Below are 13,668 nucleotides of genomic sequence, written 5' to 3'. Positions count from 1 at the left end.
CAACATGCTCCCAGACTGAGTCTCTGATGACCACAAAGGAACTCCAGGAACCTAGAGCGTCCTCAGGACTGAGCAGCAGTCTGTGTGTCTCAGAAGCCGAGCCTGAGTCAGTGGAAGCAAGCAATTTTCTCCTCTGGGCCTCTGTCCTGGCAGGAAATGCAGAAGCTGTCCTGTCCTAAGTATAGGATGGCTCAGCTGAGAGCACCTGAGGCAGCAGCGATCCCACCAGCCTGGCTTCACTGTCCCTTCAGGCTGTGGTGGGATTTCCTGTACCAATGAAGAACCTGTGAAAGAGATGGCCAGTGAGGTCTCTGAGCCCTGGAGGAGAGACCCAGCCCTCCATCGTATGTCTCCACCCCAGAATTATCCAGAGAGGTGATTTCCCGAGCCTTCTCAGCCTTCAGAGCCAGATGCCCTTGGGGACAGGGAGACACTATTTCCTGTTTGGTTTGCAGCCCATTTCCTGAAGATGCTCACTGCTGCCAGAGAAAGCAGCTGGCAGAGAATGATCAGCGATGCATTTCACAGAGCCACGGGCTGGGTCCTGAGGACCCCCAGGTGGGCAGTAGTGCAGGCCATCTAGACCAGCCCGGCCCAGTGCCTGTCCTCCCCAGATGGTGCAAAGCAAGCCCAACTTGTATGTGCTAAGTCCAGACAGAGATCCCCACACTACCTGGAGCAGAATGAACAGAGTGTAAGAAGAGAGCCTGAGGAGCCTGAGCCTGTATGAGCCTACGTCATACAGGATGGAGGGGAATCTATAGTGTTTCCTAACTGGAATCCATATCCCTATTATTCATGGGATAGCCCTGAGGAGCACTATCCACATTGCATTTTTTACATGCATGCTCCTGGGGACACCATTTATATTGTGTTCCTAATGGAGGGGCCCCCTGGAGTTGTACCACACCCCTGTGGGCACCACATCTCCCCTACTCTCTGTCCTCTCAGTTGTCTGGGTATGGCTGGCCTCATCCCACTCCAGGGTTTACCTCATGCTCCAGGCACAGCCAACAAGAGCGCCTGAGCCCCACAGCTGCAGGGATGGATTTCAGAGGTGGGCATGTGACCCAAGCTGGGCTGGTCCAAACCAGTGAATGCCTGACTTAGGGATTTTGCTAGAGCTGTTGTTTTGTTTCCCCTGGAGTTATTAAGCTGCCAGGACACAAGCCTAGAGAGGCTGGTGAACACTTTCTTCTTTGTTGGAGAGCCCATGTAAGCAGGAAGCCCACACAGAGAGAAGTAAAGCCTATAAGAAAGACCAAATCCTGAAGATGTTGTTTGAGCACCGCCCAAAGCCACTGCTACCTGTGAACTTTGGGATTATGTGAGATCATGAATTCCCCTTTATGACTTATGCTGTTGTGAGATGGGATTCTATAACTTCAACCTAGATAGAGCCATGTTCTTTTCCTCTGAAGAGGCTTCCCCTTTCCTTCTCTAAACTGAAGTGAGAGCCTGCCCTCCATTCCTGGATGCTCTGGAGCAGTCACCAGGTGCCCACCAGCCGGGCCGGCGACTGAGTCACACTCCTACCTAATGAACAGTCCCACCAGCAGGGCAGCTAGGAGTGGTCCCAGCCAGTAGATCCAGTGGAAGCCCCAGTAGTTGGCCATGACAGCAGGTCCAAAGGCACGGGCAGGGTTCATGCAGGCTCCAGACACATTACCCCTGCAAATAGCCAGCACACTGGTCACCGGGATCCCAGCCAGGCCCCACCTGCCCTCAAATTCATGTCCCCAACTAGACCTAGGGCCCACAGACCCCAGAAACCCTTTCAAAACTCCCATATCATTGACTCTGGGGTGGATCCTTAACACTGGGAAGCAAAAAGCCTGGCTTCTGTCTATGTATAGAGTCTGGGACTCCCCACACATCCTAAGAGAAAAATGACCAGCAAAGAATGCCTGCTTGGTGATGGCAGGAAGAGAGGCTGGATCTCATTCCTCTCCAAAGTCTATAAAGCAAAGTCAAGCAGTTGTCACCCACTTTGCAGTCCAGCTGACCTAGAGTCAAATCCCAGCCCAGCTAGTTTTAGTTATGGGAACTTCACTTAACCTCCTGTGTTTCAACTGAGGTGAAAGTGCCTGTCCCATAGGTTATTGTCAGGAGTGAATGAGAAAATGCATATAGAGCCCATACCTCACATATAATTAATGTACAATAATATGAACTATAATCTAGCCCACCCAGCTAGGCCCTTGTTTGTACCACAAGCTTGGGGCCTTGAATCTCCCGCGGGGGGACTGTTCCCCAGATCCCAGGTGCACCTCTCTAGTTCTGGGTCTGGATCCTCACACCATTCACTCAAGCTGGGGTCCTGCAGACCACATCCCACCCTGTGTCCAGCAACCAGTCAAAAGGCTTGTACATGACCCACAGGCCACTAGGGGACAGCAAAGCACGACCACTGCTTTACACACAATCCCAAACATGACAGCTGACCCAGGAGAAGGGCTAGACTAGGTTCTTTGTCAAAAGAAAGGAAGCTGTTGGCCATTAGGATGGGGCTCCCTCATCCTCTTGCCCCAGATCTGTCACTTAATTTGCCACTGGCCATTGACCTTAAATAAGTCCCTTCTATCCTCTCTGAGCCTCAGGTTCCTCATGTGTAAAATGGGCAAAATAGTCCCTGACCCAACCTTGTCTCCTTAATCCCTCCCTAAGGCTACTGAGATATTCAAAATAAATGAGAGAATGGCTGTGGCTACTCTTTTTAATCCTGAGGCTAAAATCTGGGTCGGTCGTCCCCACCCCCCCACCCCACCCCCACCAAATGAACATAGCCTGTAAGAATGTTTTATTTACACAACCCAAAATGGAAAACTTCACATAAAAATCCAGATTTCTGATATTCCTTGAATGAAATTAGCTGGGTCACCTGAGACCCACCTTCTCATACCCTGACGATTGACTAGGGCTGAACTAACTGAAGGCCTCAGACACCAGAGTCCCCAACACCCCCCCCCCCCGTTGTCTGCCATGTTGCCAGCCCACTGCCCCCGTCTGCAGCAACTGAGTCTGTGACCTTCAGGCCTGACCTCCTCTAGAGCCAGGACAGCACAGATCTGGGCATGGTTGTCCCACTGCTGAGGGACACTCACCCTGCCAGGATGGCCACAGTGACAGTGAGGCCGATGTAGATTGGGGCCACAGGGCGTGTGGTCCTTTCTTTGGTGGTGCCTGTGCACACGATCAGGGCCAGCATTGTCAGGATGACTTCCGCCACCAACGCCCTCACCGCCTGCCCCTCCTCCTGGACTGTCGCAAAGGCTGCCCCAGATGTGTTCCAGAACCTCTCCTCACGACTCACCACCTGTGGAGAGAAGCCGCTGAGCTTCACGGGGCAGAGAGACAGCTGGGAGCTGAGGAAGGGGGCCTAACAGTACACACCGCCCACCTTAAGAGTCAGTGAAGGGTTATGTCAATTTAGAAGTGGACATGTCTGGGTTCACATCCCAACTCCCCCATTTCTGACTGTGTGACTCTGTGTGAGCTATGGGACCTCTCTGAGCCTTGCGTTGCTCATCTGAAAAGTGGAGATGACTGAGCGGTTGTTCTAAGGGTTATGGGCTTGAGCTTATGTAACTTAGATGACCCTCACTGAGAAAAAGAACATAAGCAAATGGGCCTTGGAGTGGTCACAGCACCTAGAGAGGGAAGACAGTGGAGCTCGCAGGCTCCTGGGTTCTGGACGTGCGCCTGGGCTCTGCTGCTCACCAGCTTGTCTGAACACGGGCAAGTTACCCACGTCTCTGTGCCGCCGTTTCCCCACGCATAAAATGTGGGTGATAATGACAGCTCCTAGGTCACAGGTAAGGCTCTTGGCATACCTGGCACATAGTGAGTGCTCTCTAAGAACCGACTATGGTTTCTCTTGAAGTTGTTGGGAAATAAAAGAACATGTGGAAAGTGCTTAGCAAGGAGGGTGTGCTCCGTGAACAGCAGCTGCTGCTGTGCACTTGTCAGAATCATGTTTGCAAGTTTCACGTGGCAGGGCTGGAGGGGCGAGTCTTATTCACTTTCCATAGGGAATTAGAGTGGGAAGGTCCGGGCCGCCTTCTACAGACAGGGAAACAGGCTGCGAGTCTCACATGGTGGCACGGAGAGACCAGGGCAGAGGTATACAGCAAAATGGGACTTTGGACCAAAGTCTGTAGTGGGCCAGGACTGACAGCTTCAGAGCCAGTCACGGCCAGGCTGACGGCTCTCCCATCCACCACACACAGCAAGCAAGGCCCAGGTCTTGAAGTGTCCCTGGTTAAACTGATACTTAAGGGTAGAAGGAAGGAAGAAAAGAATAGAGAGAAGAAAGGAGGAAGAGGAAAAGAGGGAGGGAGTCCATCCCTGGACTTGTATGTAGAGCTATAAAAATTCTGTGGCTGAGAGGAAGAGCTGGCCTTCCTGATGGGGCAGGAGGATTCCTACCATGAATTGAATATCCACTCCCATCAAAGGTAACTCAGTTTAAAGGGAAGGAAACTGGAGAATACACAGAGAAATTAATGCTGGAATCTCTCAAGGGTAATAATCATATTCATCCTGAATCCTCAGTGCTTAGTGAGATGTTTATAGAATGAATGAACAAGTGAATCAATGAGCAAATGAATGAAAAAACATTAGAATTATCTTAATCAACTCCACAGCCAGAAATGGGCTCAAGAAGAAAAATGCCAAGTTCTGAGTGTGCTTTCTGGTCTGTAGGGAAGGGATGTGTCCAGATGGGAACAGAACAGGGTAGGATTGGAGGGAATGAGGCCCACATAATATGCCCCACTTCAGTAGGAAAGGGTCCTCCCCATTCCACCAGCAGAAATAAGCCAAGAGTTGGGCCTTTCCCCAGTGCCCGCTGCCCCCCATACACACACACCACCCTCCCAGTCCCCGAGGGTCACCCACCTTGGCCAGGGCAGCCCCGATCAGCCCCCCAAGCAGCTGGGAGATCCAGTAGGGAATGAGCATCATCAGGGTGAGGCCTCCACTCAGCATGGCTGCCAGGGACACCGCAGGGTTCAAGTGTCCCCCACTGTAACCCACAAGAGCAGAAGGAAGTCATGAGGCTACGGTCCAGGACCAACCACGAGTCTGTCACTTGAGACAGTGTGCCCTCTGCAGCTGCCCAGGCTGGCCTCATAGGGCCAGAGTCAGTCCAGGGTCCAGCCCAGATAGGAAGAGGCACCAGATAGCTCCCATTTTCCCTGAGGTGCTGCATGGTGGGGTGACAGACAAGGGGGGATCTAAGAGAAGGAGGTAGCAGCCCCTAAGCCTAAGCCCAGACCCCAGGATGGCCCCAGAGGAAGAATGTGTGGGGAGACTGTCCTATAACTCCTTCTAGACTCCCCCAGAGCTCCCTCCCGCCTCCAGAGATGTGGCTACAGCTCAGACTGATGAGTTAGTAGCCCTGGCCTCCCCTTATAGGTAGCGAGGCTCAGAATGAGAGCTCTTGCTATAACTGCTCAGCCAAGAAATGCCCATTTGTGATCTGAGAGTGTGAGGAGTGAAACTCCAAGGTTAGGATTCAGGTTGGAAATGGCGTTGAGAACTAGGGGTGAGGTGGGGGTTCCTGATCGGGTCAGGGATTGGGATCAGGAGTTTGGGATGAGCATGGGAGCTAAATGAGTCAGAACCTAGAGTCATAGGGCAGCTTCCAGTTGGCTGCCCCCTGCCTTGCTCATGAGTAAAGAGCTTTCTGTTCATCAAGATATTCAACTAGCCTCGGCCCCAGAGCCAGGAGGCCCCCAACCTCCTGCACCCCATTGGTATATATGTCCCAGCACCACTCTTATGCAGGGACTGTTCTCAGAGGTTGGCCTATTGCATCCCTCTGATTCCTGGGAATGGATACCCTTTAATAAGAGGGAACCCATGACCCCATGACCCCTGACATCACACAAGAGCCAAAGTGCCCCCAGATGTTAACAGCCCAACAGTGAGCCTGCCCACCCCCAATGAGCACATGGCATTGAGCTGAGACTGGACAGAGGACCTTGGCTCTGGACAAAAGGACTTTGTCCAATACCCTGATATATCTTGACCAGCTATCCCCAGCTTGTCTGGCTCAGTTCTCTTCCCAGTCCCTCAGGTGAGCCTCCTGCATGATATGAAAGCACCAGCCGGTGCTCAGTCTCCAAAAGTCAGGATAAGGGGCCGCCAGGTCCACTTGGCCTCAGATAGCTCAGCCTGGGCTCTGCCAAAGTAAACAGGATGCTTTGGCTTCCCAAGGGGATGGAGTAGCTTCTCAGGGTTCCTGCAGAGTTAGGACCCCTTAGGCCATTGGCCTCTCCTCCACCATCCCACCTGCCCAACCTTGAGAGAGGCTATTATTGAGCATGGCAGGAGAGGGCTGGATGCCCTGAGGACCACACATATTCCCTAGACTGTCAAAATATTTTGTTCATTCATTGACTACTCTCTCAGCAAATATTTACTGAACACTTACTGGGTACTTTGCATACCTTACCTTGGCTCTGTTCAACAACCTCAAAGTAAGTGCCTGGCATGCACCAGTTGCTGAATAAATATTTGTGCAAAAAGTCAATGAATGAATAAAAGGTTGGTATTACAAAGAGTCAAGAATACTACAGTGCCTGAGAGATGGTCTCTCCTGCCAGCTGGCCCGGGTTCAAACTGCAGCTCTGACATTGCATAGCTGTGTGACTTTGGGCAGGTTCATTAATTCTCTGTGCTCCAATGATCCCCACCTGACAAGGCTGTTGCAAAGATGTGATGTATTCACACATGCACAGCAGATAGTACTGTTTTTGTAGTTAGTAATAATAAATATCAGCTATTATTATTACCCACATGTATACCACCGGATGCAGAGGTTTAGCAGCTTGCCCTGGTGACCCAGCAAAGATGTGTCAAAGGTTGCATTCCCCCCAGATCCATCTGAACAGAAGATCGTGTGCTTTTCATTCCACTCACAACCTCCCTTAGACATTTAAGAAGATGTTAAAGTTCTCTTTCCATTCTGGTTTTCTCAGAAATAGTACCTTAATTTTCCTATTCAGATCTACTTTCTCAGTGAGATTAAATATGGGCCAACCTTGTCCCAGATCCTCCTGCCAGGTGCCTTTCCTGGGAACCCTCCCCATTGAGCCCCCACCCAGGTGAGAGCTGAGCCAGAGGAGCCTGTCCCCTCTGCCTGCCCGCCTGGTCACCACTTGACTGGCCTAGTGGGGAAGCCCCCAGTCGGTTCCTCTACACGTCTCTGCTTTCCCTAAACCCTTTGTAGTGGTAACAATAACGCAACAACCAGCACCAGCTGAGTGCTTAGCATGTGCTGAGCTCTTCATTTCATTTTCATGCACCCTGTGAGGCACTCGGGCTTGGGCACTGGAGCCAGACAGCTTGGACTTGGTTCCTGGCTCTGTCACTTTCTAGCCCTATAACCTGGGACAGGTTACACAGCCTTTTGCAGCTGTAAAATGGGGGTAATAACAGGACCTACCCCATAAGGCTGTTGTGAAGACTGGATGATTAATCTCTATAAAGAATAGTGCCTGGTACATGGTTAGCACGATAGACATGTTAGCTGGGAAAAACTGATTGAGAAAATACACTCCTATTCCCATTTTATAGTTTGGAGAGGGACCTGCCCAGAGGCAGGTGCTCACGGGCTGCAGAGTGAGGAGAGGACCCCAGGCAGGCTGAGGTCCTCCCCACGCTGCTCCACAGTGCTCCCTGGAGTCCTGAGTGGTGCCGGGGCCTGACCACGGCTTTGTCCCCACCCCAGCTTCCCATGGGAGCCCCACGCTGAGTGCTCGAGGCTACTCTCACCTGATGTTCCCCAGTGTGGCAATGATGGTGCCCAGGCCCAGCCCATGGGCCAGGGCTGGATGCAGCAGCCCAGTGTCCAGCCCATTCTCGATGACAGACAGGCAGCCGATGAAGATGAAGAGGGCAGAGCCCAGAAGCTCAGCCAGGCAGGGCTGCACCAGCCGCTTGTACCGGGACACACGCCACCTGTCACCCACGCTCGGCTCCTTCACCTTGACATTGCCAAAGTCACACATAGCTACCTGCCGCAGGGAAAAGGGACAGTGGATATGGTTAGCAGGAGAGCCCAGACAGGCCCTGACCCCCAACCTTGAATTCATTCGCAGCCACCCCTCGCTGTGCCAGGCTGCAGAGGAAGAAGCGGCAGTGGGCTCACCTCTACAGACATCGGGACAGGTCGGCACAAGCCCCAGGATCTTGCCTGAGCTGCTGGGAAACCCGTACCTGTTGTCCTGGGCACTCTTGTCTCCGCTGGTCCCACACTACAGGCTCTGCCTCTTTTAAAGGGCTGCAGAGGGTCACGGACAGTGCTTAGAAGCCAATAAAGTCCTCATGGGTGGTGGCCCTGAAGCCCAGAAGAAGAAACTTTATTTCATCTCGCCAGGGCAGGGCTGGGGTGGGGAGTCAAGGATTACTAAGCTTCCTGCCAATGAGGGGAAAGGCAGCGGCTTGGCTACGTCACCTGGACAGGACGCACCAGGCCTTGCACTCCAGCTCCCCATGGTTCACGTAAGGCCAGCATGTGTCAGAGGGCATGCCGAGAGCCCCACCACGTTTGGACCTCTCAGGTTGAGAAACAGCAAAGGCATGTCCGATTGTTTTTCCCCGGATTCCCACGGGCATCTCCTTCTACCTGAGGCCCCAACACCTGCCCTCCCCAGAATGGCCTGACCCAGAACCCAGTGGCAGAAGATGATCCCCCACTGGGTGAAGCAGCACAGACTAGCAAAAGGCCACATGGTGCGGTGGTACCACTTTGGAAACCGGCTTCCTGGATTTAAATCCCAGCTCTGCTGTGAACCAGCACGTGCCTCAACCTCCCTGCACGTTCGTTTTCTCCTCTGTCAACCGTGGGTGGTAGTGACAGTAGCCATGTCACAGGGTCGTTGTGCGGTTTAAGTAGGCTAATATTTGTAAAGTGCTCAAGACAATGAAAGACATAATAAGCACAATACCAGTGTCCATTAATTTAGAATATATTCTTAGGTATAACTAATATTTATTGAGCATGTGCTATGTGCCAGGCACTGGGCTAACTACTTTTTATATTGTATTTAAAGCTCACAGCAACTCTATGAGGTAGGTACTATTATTATAATCATTTTGTAATTGAAAGTGGAGTTTCAGGAAGGTTGACTTTCCCAGGATTATACGGCTTATATGATCACAAAACTTGTGGGTTGTCACAAAAGGACACATACTGTATATGATTCCACTTATATGAAACACCAATACTAGTCAAATTCATAGACACAGAAGGCAGAATGGTGGTTCCCAGGGGCCAGGGAGAAGGGAGAAAGGGAAGTTAGTGTTTAACTGGTACAGATTTTTTGTTTGGGATGATGAAAAATTCCTGGAGATAGGTGATAGAGATAGTTGCATAACAATGTGAATAAGACTCAATGTAACTGACCTATAAGCATTTTAATTTAAAAATGGTAAATTGTATGTGTATTTTACCACAATTGAAAAAAAAGGAAAGCCTGTGGGCTAAGCCACTACATTCTACTGCCTTTCTAGGATGGATGCGTGGATGGATGGATGGATGGATGGGTGGATGGACAGAAGGATGAAGGAAAGCTATGGAGGGAGTGAGGGAGAGATGGGTTTCTTTATTCTTTCATTCTCCAAATGTGTAAATAGCTACTGTGAGACAGCCACTGTTCTAAGGGCTGGCTGGAGATGTAGCCGTAAACAAACAAGCGAGGATTCTGCTCTGTGCTCATAGCTATGATCCGAGTGTTTGTATGTCTAGCTAAAGACAGAAATAATGTTACAGATAAGGGAATTTTAAGGACCATTTCTATCATTACTGACTACACGTCCAACACTGTGCTAAGCACTCTGCACATGTTCACAACAGCCTTATAAGTCCCATTACTTCTTATCCCCATCTTCAGGTGAGAAAAACGAGGCACAAATATGGCAAAGAACTCACCCATGTTTGTGTAGATGAAAAGTATCTGTTTCAGGACCGGCATGGATATATCTAGACAGAGCTGGGACAGTTTGTTGACAGCCTTTCTCAGCATGAAGCTTGGGAATCCAGGACTTCTGTTGAACATCTTCTCACCTTAGATAGTTTCAAAATCTGCTTTCTTCCAGTTATCTTTAGCTCTATTCTCTCCCTCCCACGACATGTGGTTTGAGATGTTTCTTAGACCTTCCTTCAGATGCCCTGTAAATAGCAACCAAGACAGTCATCCAACCCTCAGCTTCTCTGTCTTCCTCATTCTTTGCTGAATTCTTGCCATAATTCTCTCCTGTTTTCACCCAGGCCTTCATCAGTGTTTGCTTAGTCCCTTGAGAAAAATCAAACTAACATTCATTATACACATTCCAGATACACCTTCCATTATACACCTTCCCACACTGGACACCTCAGATACATCCTCTCATTTCATACTTACAGTGTGAAGTATTACTATTATTTAACCCACTTCACAGCAGGAACTCCCTGCTGGAGTGGATTGCTACAATAACTCCTCATCTGGTCTCCTTGCCTCACCCAACCTCCATCCATTCCTTTCACACTGGGAGCCAGCAGGGCACAGTGGGTAATGGTGGTCCCCATCCCCATAGGGATTTTGTGTGTATGAAATGAGGCAATGTACTTAGCACAGTGCCCAATTCAGAGCAAGTACCCAAGAAATAGCAGCTCTTGTTTTGGTTTGTGTTAGAGTAGGCTAAGTGCTTTAAAAAAAAAAAAGGAAAAACAAACAAAAACAAAACCAACATTGCAATCACGTAGCACAATAAAAGTTGATTCTTTACTCACATAATAGTACATAGCAGGCTCTTCACCAAATAATGACTCAGGGTGATTCAGGGATCCAGACCACTTCCATCTTGGAGCTTCCCCATCTAAGTCCTTGAATATCATCCAGCAAATAGAGAAAGAGACAATATGGAGGGTTTTGCAGGAGGTTATTATAGATTGGACCTAAAAATGGTAAATATCTGTTTCATCTATATTTGATGGGCTAGAACACAGTCACATTGCTTTCCCTGACTGCAAGTGATCAGGGAGATGTAGTCTAGCCATGTACCCCGAGGAAAAGAAATGAATACCATGCAATTTCTACCACATGGTAGTTGTTATTCCCCAGACCATTCTTGCAGTTGGGTCCTTCCCTGACTTAAAACTTTTCAGCATCTCCCATGGTTTCAGGACAAAATCAAACTCCCTTTGCAAGCCACACAGGCATTAAGTCCTAGCCCCACTTTTTTTCTTGCCATATGAACCTGAAACACTTTCTCAGATGAGCCAGGTACACTCACCCTCCCTGTCCATGCCACCCCTCTGTTTGGAGTCTTCATTTGCTTTCTTGGCCAACTTTCTATGCCTTATTCAAATCTCAGATCAAAAATCTGATCTCCTCCCTGACTCCTGGTCCAACTAGATGTTAGTCCTCTGGATAAGCCCCTCCTTCACTAGAGGAAAGGTTGGATTCCATAGAGCTCCAAAATCAGTGGATCTGCAGAAAGTCTAAATATTATTCAAGCAAAATAACATATTTTCACTGCATGAGAATTTTTGCATGGCCTCATGTTCATACACAATGTACTGGTCTCCCCCAAAACCATTACAATACCCAGTGGGCTAAGGAGATAGTATTTTCCTAAGAAATTATTTGGCTGGAAAACTTTCAGTTTCCCAATTCCAGGTCTAGTTGACATGACCAAGGCTGCTAATTTTTATCCGTGTGTGAATGGCAACAGTTCAAGACATCTCTTCATCTACACCCACCCTGTCTTCCGACTACTACCAGGAACAGATGGAGAATGGAATATTACATTTTACCAAGGCACATTGCCCTTCACTCCTTTCTTGAAGTTGACAACTGCTACACTGTTATGCATAAATGTGATACTGGGGCCATGGCAGCCATCTTGAGACCATGAGGTGCAACTACCCAGCGGGTGGATCCTTGATGACATCACCATGTCACTAGACCAACCCCAAGACCACCTACTCCAGACTTCATGTTACATTAAGCTGCAGTTTCTAGATTCTGTGCCAGGGCACCCAGGGAACTACAGTGCACTCACAGAGGGGCTCTGGATATTTTAAACTTTAAGAAAAAGACAGTAAAAAAGAGAGAGAGAGAGAAACACAGTGATGCTCAATGTCTGTCAGACACCATAGGATCTACTAGCTCAATAATTTACTGTTTTAATGTTATATGGCCCTATATTCCTTTCAGTGACAGTATATCTGTGTGATGCTGGTTTTATGGCAGTTGCCATCATAAAATTTAAGGACTCCGCAAAAACCAATGTGAAACAGGAAATGAGGTGGCAGAATCCCATATGATTCTAAGGTCTATGAATTTATGCAGTGCTCCATTGGCACACCCAGCCCACGTTAAGTAATCATAGTATTTAAGAATGAAAGTTAAGCCAGACACAGTGGCTCACGCCTGTTGCCCTAGTGCTTCAGGAGGTCACGGTGGGAGACTTACTTGAGGCCAAGAGTTCAAGACAAGCCTGGGCAATAGTGAGCCCCTGTCTCTACAAAAATACGAATATAATCCTGGCATAGTTGTGTGCACCTGTGATCCCAGCTACTTGGGAGGCTGAGGCAGGAGGATCACTTCAGCCCAGGCATTGGAGGCTGCATTGAGCTATGATTATGCCACTCTACTGTAGCCTGGGTGACAGAGCAAGACACTGTTTGAAAAAACAAAACAAACAAAATGAATGTTATTCAATAACTCAAATAAATTGAGTTATTTATGTATAGTTATTTAAGAATGAAATATAACAAAATATATGCATTTTTTCAATGTATATTATTCAATGTATGTGTATTTTCAGTGTATGTGTAGTATTGTTTATGCACACTGTATGATAATGTTTTCAAAGGGAGTAGAGAGAAAGCATCACAGGAAATGTACATTATGTGTACTGGTTAGCAACTGGATGAATTTCACAAACACAAAGATGCCAGACACCGAAGAATACATGAACGAATGAAGAATGAATGTATAATATTTTTTCAATGTACATATGTTTGTTTTTTTTCCCAAATGGCTACTAAGTTGTTAGAACATAATCACTTTTTAAGTATTTTGGACCTCACTACTTAATAAACAGAACTATTGAGTATTCTTTTTGGGCTCTGTGCAGAGTGAGCCAAGCAAGTTTGGGGACCTGAAATAAACAATGTGTATGTCCTTTGATTTCAAGTACGTACAGGAGAGAACATCTCTAGCAGATATATCATCTGCAGTATTCCAGGCATACTGGGTTTTCAGTTTAATAATTTCTTCTTGAAACTGGCCACCATTTATAATGCAGAGGCTTCATAATTTAGGCTGACCCTGAGATTTGTGCTCTGTGGACAACCATGGAAACATAAAGCAAAAGCTCTCATTCTCTTTTGAAACTGTGGCTTTACTTCTATCTAAATAATCATTTTCAGTTTATGATCACTTGGCGCTCCGGGCAACTTAGGTGCTGGAAATGAGTCTGGTTTTTACCTGCCTGCTCAAGTTGCAGCATTAGTTTGAACCTGAGCAACTTCCTTCCTCGTGGAAGTCACCGGCACCTTCTTTTCTCCTCTGCAGTGTCAAGTTCAAAGTGTTGAAGGTCTTTTAAATCACTAGTAAGCAAACATGTCGGCTATTGCAGAGCCCTTTATAGCCAGAAAGTCCTTAAACT

The 13,668-nt window shown here is 48.4% G+C and overlaps 1 protein-coding gene across 1 annotated transcript; it reads right to left on the bottom strand.

Moving 5' to 3' along the window:
* Nucleotides 1-1,481: 1,481 nt before the first annotated feature.
* On the bottom strand, nucleotides 1,482-8,021 carry LOC105879706 (aquaporin-8-like). The gene is made up of 4 exons (XM_012780132.3): nucleotides 7,783-8,021; nucleotides 4,900-5,026; nucleotides 3,105-3,316; nucleotides 1,482-1,671 (listed from the first exon to the last, which is right to left on the bottom strand). The coding sequence occupies exons 1-4, from the start codon at nucleotides 8,016-8,018 to the stop codon at nucleotides 1,533-1,535; spliced, it is 714 nt and encodes a 237-aa protein (XP_012635586.2). The 5' UTR covers nucleotides 8,019-8,021; the 3' UTR covers nucleotides 1,482-1,532.
* Nucleotides 8,022-13,668: the final 5,647 nt, after the last annotated feature.

This window comes from Microcebus murinus, chromosome 19, assembly GCF_040939455.1.
Source record: "Microcebus murinus isolate Inina chromosome 19, M.murinus_Inina_mat1.0, whole genome shotgun sequence".
Classification (NCBI taxonomy): domain Eukaryota; kingdom Metazoa; phylum Chordata; class Mammalia; order Primates; family Cheirogaleidae; genus Microcebus; species Microcebus murinus.
This window is presented reverse-complemented; position numbering and strand designations above follow the sequence as displayed.